This window comes from Venturia canescens, chromosome 3, assembly GCF_019457755.1.
Source record: "Venturia canescens isolate UGA chromosome 3, ASM1945775v1, whole genome shotgun sequence".
Taxonomy (NCBI): domain Eukaryota; kingdom Metazoa; phylum Arthropoda; class Insecta; order Hymenoptera; family Ichneumonidae; genus Venturia; species Venturia canescens.
The window spans coordinates 8,906,269-8,917,947 of record NC_057423.1 but is presented as its reverse complement, the minus strand read 5'-3'; the positions used below and the strand labels follow the sequence as shown (position 1 = coordinate 8,917,947).

General features: G+C 38.5%; 1 protein-coding gene across 1 annotated transcript; it reads left to right on the top strand.

Annotated features, from left to right (window-relative positions):
- Nucleotides 1-7,481: 7,481 nt before the first annotated feature.
- LOC122407613 (uncharacterized) lies at nt 7,482-10,554 on the top strand. Its single transcript, XM_043413944.1, has 4 exons — nt 7,482-7,553; nt 8,372-8,506; nt 8,577-8,741; nt 8,848-10,554. The coding sequence occupies exons 1-4, from the start codon at nt 7,509-7,511 to the stop codon at nt 8,998-9,000; spliced, it is 498 nt and encodes a 165-aa protein (XP_043269879.1). The 5' UTR covers nt 7,482-7,508; the 3' UTR covers nt 9,001-10,554.
- Nucleotides 10,555-11,679: the final 1,125 nt, after the last annotated feature.

The window sequence follows — 11,679 nt, the reverse complement described above, 5'->3', positions numbered from 1 at the left end:
ATATCTCAAGCTCTCGAAAATCTCTTGGGATCCGCCGAAAGGATGAAACAGTAGACGAGTACCGTCAGAAAGCTCATTCATCTCTTTTTTCTCAAGCACCAAAGGAGTCGGATTTATGCTGGAACAAAAACTGGAGATTTAGTAGCGTTTTTTTCTCGAAGGACGAGAGTGAGCCGGGAATTTGAACAAAAGAGAATCATTCTTGAAAATGACGTATCGTTCCGGTCACCCTGCAAGAGAAAGAGTGAGCAGAGATCGGGCTCGCAGCTCGGCCGTATAATAACGAAATTTATTTCTATGTGAAACCGTGCAAGCGCTCTAGTGTCTCTCGTAACTAGGCAATCATAGGCTTTTCTCACGGGGCTTCAAAGCCTCCCAAGAATCACACATTTCGAATTAATAATATCGGCGAGATGAAAAGAAATTCTGCCGGCGTTAGACCTCGGGCGAAGCTCTCTGAAGAAATTTGATGCTGCGTGTTAGTCCGAGGTGTGGGCGAGCGAGAGAGGAAGAAAGAGGAGCTGTAAGAGGCGCGGATCCACCGTAATTAAAGTAGCCTGCCACTAATGACGAGGCGATGAGCTCCGAGTATATACACGCATAGAGTGAACCCTTAAACTGCGACTTTAGTCGTATTGTGAGCGCCATGTATGCGCACATAATATCGTCCGTATTATCCTGCTTCGGTGAGCTCTAATCTCTGCAGCTCTCCGCATATTAACCCGAATGACTCGCTTCCAATTTTTTTCCTCAATGTTCCATCTTATTATTCCACGCAGACGCGACCCTCCTACCCCGTACCGCGGTAATTAGTTCCTAATTATTTTGAGGATGAGTCCAGCATTATTTCGGATCGAGTATAACGAAAGGGAGACTCGACCGAGGGGCGGAGGAACGCACGACCGATTTTTCGAGATAATCCTTCGTGTCATAACGGCCGTTCCGCGATCAGTGTTTTCGCAGAGTTATGCAACGCGCTCGCATTCGAAAGGAGACCTGCGTGCAACGAAGACGGTATTCGGACGGATTCGTGCACACGGGAACCAAGATGTCAAGACTCGTCTTGCTCTCTTTCTATCTCCCGAAGACGAGAAGGGCATGGCACGATCTTCTTTTTTCTCAATCAAGCGAATTTGCTCAGCAAGCAGCTTTGGCTTTATGAATGTGCGTTGGTGGGACTCGTATATACTCATGCAGGAGGGAAACGCGTGCGTTCGGATTTGCCCCCTCCCTCCATCCCTTTCTGTATCTTTCTCTCTCTCTCTCTCTTTCTTCGCATGCTCCTCTCCACAGCTGCTCATAATCCTGAGGAAAGAAGAAGGGAGGTATGCGTCGTATTCTTCTTCTCACTGCTGCGGTGAAAGAGCACAAAATCTTATCGCAGCTCCATCAGCGATCGGAACGAACGATATTTCTAACAGGGGCCCGCGAGAGCCTCTAGTCGGGCCCGTACACCCCGTAAGATCTCTCCGGAAGATAAGACGTCTGCGGTGTCCGCGAGGCCCACACCGGGGGGCCCAACAGATTCCCCCCAGCAGCATTGTGTTTACGTCTTGTGCGTGAGTCTCTCGCCTCACCGATGATCCCTTGCTAGTAATCTTTGTACACAGTCCTCTCTTACGGTCACGCGACGCACACACTCCTCTCAGACAAGCGACCATTCGCCTTCAATCCCATTTTTTCAAATTTCAGACCCAGACCGTTCCTCGCCTTCATTTTCCAATGGGAATGACACGGCTTGTCAAAAATTCGACACATTTAAGGCACACTGACCATTCACCGGACTATTGATCTTCCCCAATCCTGTGCAGACCCGATCGATAATATCGTGTTTATGAATTACTCAATCGTTTGACTGTTCTTTATCGTTGTATTGAAATTTAAATTCCGTTCGCTCCAATCTCCAACGGTTTTGAGAAAAGAATAATGTCAAATTTATTATCGATGGAGGATTTATTATCATTTGTAGGGAAATTAAAAAAATAAGGATTTACTACGTCGCAGCTCAATGTCGATCGTCGTTTTATTGATGGAAATCATTTTTTATTATCAAATGCATTTTGGAATCAATAATATTTTGGAAAAAATTAACACGAGGAAAGATACATTTGAAATCCAAAATAAAAACGATTTCCTTGGTTTGAAGGTTTACTAGAACGGTATTTTTTAAAAAAATAATCCGAAAAATATTACCGATCAATTATTTTCCGATCGCTCATAGGACTTGATGAATAACTCATGAGACGTTCTTTGGAACATCCTCCTAAAATTTGCCTATGTTGGTAAATATTTTGAGGAAGATTTCGAATCTTTAGTGGACTCGTATCCCGACCAAAACCACCAAGAACTCTGCAACTTTTATTTCCTTCGAATTTCAAGACTGTTTGCTGTCAGACAAAAAATTCATGAACGTTGTTGCAGCATGCTTTAACCAAAGAATGCTGAATACCATCGAATCGGGCAACCGGAAGTCCCGAAACATTCAATTCTCATTAAGCATCTACTTATCCTTCGCCTACGATCCATCAGTTCGATCCCTTCGAAGAAGAAGTCACATCGTAGATAAAAATGCTTTCACCCATTACTGAAATTCGTTGTCGATCGTTATGGGAATTGAATTTGATGCCTCAGATACGGAGCATTGAACAATTGACCGGAACCGTTTGCAAGCCAATTTTGCATGCCCAAATCAGAGGCTCTCAATCCCACAACTTTTTCAATAGCTTTTGCTTCAATTTTTTGTATAATCCCCTATTTTGAATTTCAATGAAATCATTTCGATCGAAATCATGTATTTGGCGAACGCGTTCGATACCGGGTGCGTAAATGTGCTCTAAAAAGTCCTGTTTTCGGTCGGCGTCCATTCGTTTTTCATCTGAAGATGTTGGATCTTTGAAAAGCTTTCCTAAAAGCTTGTTTTAATGGTACTTATTCAAAGAGCCCAAGAGAGGCTACTTGGGAAATGAGCAGCTTGTAAATTATCGAGAAATCTCTTGAAGCGATTACAATAATATCTGATTCAAAGGTAAGTACAATGTCAACGTTTCTGTTAGAATGATACCCGTACTCTCATTGCTCATTTCTCAATGCAACAAGAAAAAATCTCGGAGATTGCTATCTGAAAAAAATAGCACGACGATAGTTTTTCTCCAGAGTGAAAGACGAGCGTTCGTGCGAACGATCGATCGTCGGATAACGCGGAGGTTGTTTATCCGACACCATTCGTACATGTACGTTTTTTTTTCTCGTTTTCGAACGCACTGGTCTCATTGACGTAACAGCATCTTCGAGATCAGCGATATGGGGAAGAAAAATCGTTACTGGATTATTTCGAAGCACTCGGTGTATCCTCGCACGCAGGCTCAGACGAATCATCGTAACAGTTTCTTCGTTCCGAGACGAATTTCCAAGGACGAAAATAAAGGAGTTTGACGTGACACACTGAACTGCCAAAATTTCGTTAATTTTTGAAAAACCTTTTGAGACCCAGTGCCATGTGAGCTGGAAATTCAACGAGGGATAATTTCGTGGTACTTTTCAGCGTTTCGTTATTCTAAAAATCACGTGATTCCAATGAGCGTTTGTTACGAAGTCGATTTCGAGAGGGGTGGAGGCCATGCACACAAAAAATCGAGAGCCCGGAAGTCCCGGACAAAGTGGCCTATGGCGAAGCTAGACCGCGCAAATAAGAAGCAGAAGGCGAGAAACATGAGTCAACAAACGAGGGACAGAGAGAGAGTTTGAGAAATGCCATTCATTTTATTGGTGAGAAGGATAATTAAATTTAGTATAACGATCGGTAAAGACGCTCGTAAAAAAATGGCCACCCCTAACCACCGTGCACACGTCGTCCGAGGCGAGTAAGCGTTAATAATTCCAGGGAGTCGCAAGATTCGAGCCTCGTACCAGATTTATGTGTGTATAGAGTTATACCCTGTAAGACGCAATTTAGAGAGTGATAGAGTTTACGATGGGCCATTAAAACGTCGAATTGGTGACAAGGCTCGCACAGTTTCCGCGGCTCGTAGCCGGGGAAATTTTGGTTGCTATCTGTACATTTTGAGTCGGTGTTACGCGTTGGAGATTCCACGATCGTAAAACTATCCTGCAAACGTTAAAGGACGGAAGAATCTCTCGTAAACGAACCCTGCGAGGCGATGGCAATGCTCTGCTTCGGATTCGAAGCTCTTATCGGTCACGTGTGTTCGTGCGACATTCATAAAAGCCGAGAACTTAATTGCGACCAAATGAAATTACAACCGAATGAGAAGAAAAAATATTATATTTTATCGCTCCACCGCTTTAACGCGCGCACCGATCTGGAAACTGTTTTTCCAATACTCTCGTAAACTTTGAAAATTCCCCCCAACCGAGCATATCGTTAAACCGAGTCCGGACGACCGGGACGCGAGGGTGCGAGGTGTCTCGAAAACAAATGTCATCATCAGCAGCGGGTAACTCTCGGCACGCTGGAAAAATAAGGTGCATAATCTTGCGTGAAGAACACGAACAAGACGTTGACGACAAGCTCACAAATAGAATCTTTCCAGTGGGTGCTATAAAAGAGCTTCTCGGTCCCAGGGAAATGGGCACGGAATTTAACAAAGTGTATTTCCGGTTTTTTTCTTTTTTTCTTTTTTTTTTTTTTTTTTTAAATGTGAAACATTCAACCTGCAAGGGCTGTCTTTGTCATCAAACTTTCGTCCTCCATCGCTCCTTGGCAAAAACATGGAGCCATAATCCACCGTGGGCTTTCCCGTGCTCCGTATCGCCAACGATCTCAATCCCTCTTGGTCGCGCGCGCGATTCTCGTGCCAGGACCAAAAAGATCTTAGATAAAGTGTTTGTGTGCGTGTGAGAGCGAGTGAGAGAGCGCGATCGACATTCGCCGGCACTCGCCAAAAGGAAATCTCCTGAGCTCTTGTCGTGTTTCGTTTGAGAAAATACGTTCAGTCGTGAATAGAATGTATTATTGGTCGGTGCATGTAAACACTTATTTATGAAAATATACTCAGGTATATAGTGGAACACGATGGGGGAATGTCGGGCTATTGCTGAACAAAAATTCGCTCGGGAATAGAAGAAATGGAGAAATATCGTCACTTTAAATCAGATTTGAATAAGAAATGTGTGCTATTTTCGAAGTGAAAAAATCTGTGGCACATTCTTTTATCGCTGAAAAAACTGTGATCGCAATGTCGACAAAAAAGGCGATTCGTACGGATGAGAGATAACGAACTTGAATGCAAATCGTGAAATGGCTGAAGCGAAGTATTAAATTTGATTCCGCGCGCAATAGAATTTCGGAAATGCCGAAGTCACCTTTCGTCCGGATACGACAAACTTTCAGTCGCAATGTCCGAATTATTTGTTGAGCGAGAAATTCGATTACTGAAAGTTTCGCCGGTCCGAATGGGCATGAGAATTATATCGATACACAAGTTTATGTACGTACTCTGCAAATATATTCGCATTGACAATGACGAATGGGATTGCAAGAGCAATAAATTCGTTGGTGAATCGGGAGAAGTTGAGAATTTAAAAAGAAATATGAAGCTTGAAATCGATAAAAGTCAGACCACTTTTCGATATATATTCGTTTATACAGAAAGTGACAGGAAGTCAGAACGAAAGAGAAAGAAATACACAGAAATAAAAACGGTCGCTGCTCTTCTTAACCGGATCATATGGGATTTATTTGTTTTGGGGTGATGCAAAAGAAATCGATATTTTTTTTCTCGGAGCTCCAACGGAATTGGTTAGCACATAAAAAAAAGTAATTTTCCCAAAATTTCAGATTTTAAAAAAAATTTAGACAGTGCTCAAGCCACTTTTCGATATTTCTCTGTTTTTTTCTCAAAAATCGCGAAGCAAACATTTTTCTTTGCTCTCAAAGCAGAAAGTGTTTGTGTATAAATCTAATAAAATTTGTATCACTCTCAAAAAAATTTAAAAGCTACCTCGAAATTTTTTTTCTTTTTTCTGTATATTTAGCTATAACCTATGAGATTAAAAAACTTGTGGCTACCGATAACTATTCTTGTCGTCCTTCCAAAAGAAGGGGTGAATGTACTTTGGGTTTGACAATGTACTTGAGAATGTAGTTTTTTGAGAGTGACAAAATATCAATAGATTATGATTATTTCATGACGCAGTAACACAGAAATTTTGAGAAAATTCATTTTCTTGGTGTGCTAACGACTTCCGTTGGAGCTCCGAGAAAAAAAATATCGATTTTTTGCATCACCCTAATTTATATAGGGTAATGTGGGGCAAAATGGACTCGCTCCGAGAAAAAAAATGCTCAAATGACAATTTAAACTAATTTTCACACATGTACAATCAAATTGGAAGAAATTTGAATTTTTGAAAAAAAAATGAAAAAATACAATTTTTCAAGTGCCCACTTTGCCCCGGGTGTCCACTTTGCCCCACATTCCCATATTCGTTGTCCTCTGAAGATTGGATTTACTGTGTAACATCCAAAAAATGGGCACACACCTTGTGTACAAGTGTTGAAGACGAAGATGCCAGCTATGAGTGCGATTTTTGTAAAAAATGAATAAAAAACCTTTTTTCCTTATTCGTACTTTGATTACTATTGTGGTTTTTAAAAATAAGTCAAAAAGGGAATAAATAGTGAGAAAGTAGTTTGGGATCTATTTCGCTCTGAAACTTGAATTTTTTGGGGATGTCACCGTGGAATTCAACAATTTACCATGATTTATGGTCAGGACATGATTTGGAACCGAAAAAAAAATTTTATGCATTTTAGGAAATTTTAGTTTCGGGAAAGTCCATTTTGCCCCGGAATTCAACTTTATGGGGCAAAACGGACACAGTGTCCATTTTGCCCCCATGTGTCCATTTTGCCCCATATTACCCTACTACTTTTATAAATGTAGGAAAAACTGTATGAAATCGTGAAGCAGATATAATAATGCGCATTAGAATAACGAAACGTCGTTTTTTCCGTGGTAAAAAAACCGATAATTGTGAGAAAATTTATTTCGTCAAGAACACTAAAACAGTTTTTTCCCGTATATCCTCGAGAACAGTTCAAATGAGTTCTAATCGTAGAAGCCACTGAAGTGAAATTACGCAAACAATGACATCATGAATAATTCGCCATTTTGAAAATTAGTTATGCCACGTTTTTGATCACCTTGCTGAAGATTCATAAAATATCGATAAAAATTCAAATTTTTGGGGGTATGAGTGTGTTAATGTCTCTTAATGAATTGATCACGTCACCAGCTAGCAATCAGAGAACGTCTGGATCACGTAGCTGCTCGAAATGTGTTTCGTATTCAGAGAAGCTCAATACTAATTTCGAATCGGTTTAATTTTTATTGAATTGGGTTTTCTATTGGGTTAATGATACGTCGTTAATGTTCGATCGAGATACCAAAAATTGCATCAGTCACCACCCTGTCACCGGTATATAAGCTTCGTCGAATGTATCTGATGCTCGTTAATCTTTAAAGGAGTAGTCGGAGGACGACGAAATGATAAAACTGAGCGTCTTATTGGTCATCGTAACCGTTATTGCGGTAAGCATTTTGCAGAATATAGCTTAGTATAACGTTTAATATGAAAAATGATAATCATTTGAAAGATATTGAATGATTTGAGTGGGAAAACGATGTTTGAAGGTTCCGGAATTCGTTGAGGGCTATTTGTTTAATGACGAAATGAAAAAGACGGTTTTGACATGTTGATAAAATCTCCGAAACTATTATCGTTTCGTACGTATCGTACGAATTTTGAGATTTTTAGTGGAACTATTTTTTTTTTGCAAAAAACCATGAAAAAACGTGCTTTTTCGTAGTTTTTGGAAAAATGGCGGGTAGTTTGTCATTTTTGAAAAAATAAAAAAATCGTATGATATGTGCTGTAACCATTTACCTATTGAATTTAAAATCCATTTTTTTTCTCTGTCAACAATTCCAGAGATTTTATCAACAGCGCACATCTCATTTTTTTTGGATTTATCTTCTCCCCCATTTTTCTGTACTAAAACTGAGTAAAATAAAAATAATAATTTTTTTCGTGTATTTTAAGAGTGTATTTTTTACGCCAATACTTTTTATTATTCTTATATTATTATTATAATTAGAGTACAGCCCTTAATAAAAATTTTGATAAAAGCTATTTAATTAAATGAGAACATAGTAAATTCGGCTGTATTTTTATGAAATGGTAAATAATTAATTCAACAAGAGAACAGTTGAATCCGCTATATTTTCAACTAAATTGGTTTCGTCCAATGAACAAAATTTGTTTCTTTTTGTTCATATCAACAGCCGATTTGGAGCAACGAATACATCTATTCACTGATGACATTACTGATAAATCAATATATTTATAGGTTGTTCATGGATGGTATGAAACAAAACGCTCTATAACGAGCGATACCTGCGTTAGAAGTATTCATTGGATCAAATATTCATTCGATCCTACGAAACATTTTTTTAACCATATTTCACGGAAGCAAAAATCTCTGGTAAGTCAGCTTGAATTTTGTATTGAATAAAGCAACTATAATTACTAACTAATTTCCGATTATTCATCAGACGAACTCGGATGTACAAAAAACACTGGGAGAAATCAAAAATTGTATGAGGAACGAACTTTCGGCTCTCATTGCTACAGCAGAGCAAATACAACCGGTGAAAATGTATTACCATGAAATTCGAGAATTTTTTTTTTCGGACGAGCTCATAGCTTGCCCTCAAGAGGTATACGAAATATCTCTCGTATTTCAATCATTCTATTCGCCCTCTCTAAAAAATTCATTACCAAGTTAAATACCATGTCAATGAGTTTCATTTCGTGTTTCACCAGATTGCGTACAAAGTAGCAAGGATTTGTTACTCCAGTTTCGAAGAAGTTACGGCCTTCGCGATCAATTACGGAAATCATCAGAGGCATCCTGAATTGGGCAAGAGTAACTACAGTGTAGAAAATTTCTGTATGACAATTAAAACATTTGTATAGGAAGTTCTTACGCGGACACGGTGTGGGAAATTTCAGATACGATTTTTGAAATCCAAACTGGGTATTGTGCCAGTAAAAGTGAAGCCCATGAAAATTACTATACTTGTGTATATGAAAATGAATGCACATGCGATGGAATTTTCACTTTTATGTATATAAACATGAAAAGTTATTTGCTAATATTAATATACTATTGTATATTAAATTTAATATACACACGCTTAACTTTAATTATCAAATCTATATTCTCCTATATTTTTGTTGTTGATGAATAGCTAAAGATACATCGAAAAAAATATTATTTTATCAATTGATAAATTATTTTTCACTACCCGTGATGGTCATCACAGTTTCTGGTACCTCTAGAATCATTTTATTCGAAGAAAAATTCCTACCTACATGGGGGATTCGTCCGATCTACCTACCTACCTACATATTACTAACTACGCACGCTACCAACTACACTACCATGACATTGATAGATGTAAAGCCAAAAAGGCATTATATAAGTTTTGTGACATAAGAGCATGGATCAGTCGACTAACCTCACCTCGAATTTTCGAAATGAAAATTCTCCGCTGTCGTTTGACTCTGTCAGCGGACACGGAAAGATGGCAAAAATACGCTGACAGGGGCTTTTTTTTATTGATCGAACTGTGTCGAACATATTCAATTTCGAAAATTGCAGCTATCTCTCTCGCACTCACGGTGGTGAGATAGCGATTGCTCCATCACCTTAACTCTTTTAGTCAGCAATGTTTCGTCTGCACCGATTTTTATAAAAATTGGTATCCGAAAGTTTTTGGGGTCGCTAACTACGAATCCGATTACAGATTTTCAAAATTTTCTAAATTAAAAATGGTGGATTTAATGACAGACTACTTGTTTGAAAATCGATCCAATTGGCCTGAAATTTGTTACTTTTACGGGGTCACTATTCATAAATCTGGTATAGATAGTTTTTTATTAAAAAAAAAAAAAACAAACAAACAAATTTAAAAAAAAAATTGGATCAGTGTTCTGTATTCTGCTCTCCGTGGATGATCTTGGGAACTACGAATTTGTATGCAAATTGGAGTAAAAATTGACAGGATTTGTAATTATCAATAACAAAAACGCTAGAGTAATTATTTTTGTGGGCATAGATTCACTTTCTTCTTTTTTTGACCGCCATTTAGAATATTCAGAAAACTAGCATCGAATTCATAATTATGCAGCATCCTCGGAAACTCCCAAGTATTTATTGTTATGAGCGTAGATCCATTTTTGAAGTTACGAATTTTGAAAATTTGACATCGAGTTCAGAAATCGACGAAAATTGCGTTACTATAAAAAAAGTCGGGACTGAAAGGATTAAAAACTTGATTACGAATCCGGCATTAGATTTTTAAAATTCGAAATGACGGTATCAATATGGTGGCAGTCAAATTCTGAAATCTCCTCAATATTTTTAAAACTCTGAACTTAGGGGTTTGCGGTGTAACTAATTACAAAAAAAATGTATGGCAAATCTATTGAAGAGTTCATAATATAATTTTCGACCGTGTATATTAATTTTTGTTTCTTATTCTCGTTTAGCATTTTTGAAAGATCATTGTTGGAACCACAAATCATGCATATCCTGAAATTCAACTTCATATGTATATCATTTCCCAAACACGTGCATATAAATTTCAAAGTTGTACTGTATTTTCAATGTTTCGTTTCCGACAGGTGGATTCATATACAAATGTTGTAATTTCCAATTGACAATATGGGATATTACATCACTAGTTCGAAAAATTCTCAAACCCGTTTTGAATATTGAATATTATGTATTGTAAATTTCATAACATTTTTTACAGTGATAAAACTTGAAAACCTTCGTTACAAACATTGATTCTATTGTCACGTGATTGCCGGAGATGAAAAAGTCTCACTCCTCCAAATTTTTCTCCCAATAAAATGGTGTACGCTTTTTACTCAATTTCCACAAGCACGCACGATTTCTTCTTCACATATCTTCAGACCGAGTGCACCATCGCCACATGTGTGATGTCGCTGACACCACATTTTGACTCTGGACGATTGTAAACGTTTTGATTATCGAATGAAGAATTGAAGCCGTATCGTATTATTGACGCGACACAGAAATCTATTTCGTATTTGAGGCTTGCAATACGAAAATTAAAATACCTCGAAATCAGTCCCTCAACGTATCTATGGGTTTTGAAACTCCGTGTACGAATGTCAACGCGCGCAAGATGCACGATCTCACGGAAGATTGTGCGAAATTCATCGGTTTCCAATGGAGCTTCAGCAACGATGGAGAGCGAGAGAAAAAAGGGGAGTAAAAAACTGGTTCGCTTGCCAACCGGATCATATTTGAATTCATCTGTATTCTCGCGAATAAGAACTTGACTAGGGATACAGTTATATGGAGTGTGGCTCACGAATGATGGAAAAACCTCGGGGAATTGCGAACAGCAAAAATACTTTTTCGTGGCACATGACAAAGTGCATTGCTCGAGATTTAAAGTGTCTCTTTCTCCGTCTGCGAGCCTTGCGGTCTCTCGAATCTTTGAAATATCAATATTTCATGTCAGCAATAAACGAGAGTGATGACGGGGAAAGAATTGAAAAAAGTTGACGTGCTGGACATTTAAAGAGTCGGTGCGACGAGTGAGACGAAATAAAAAT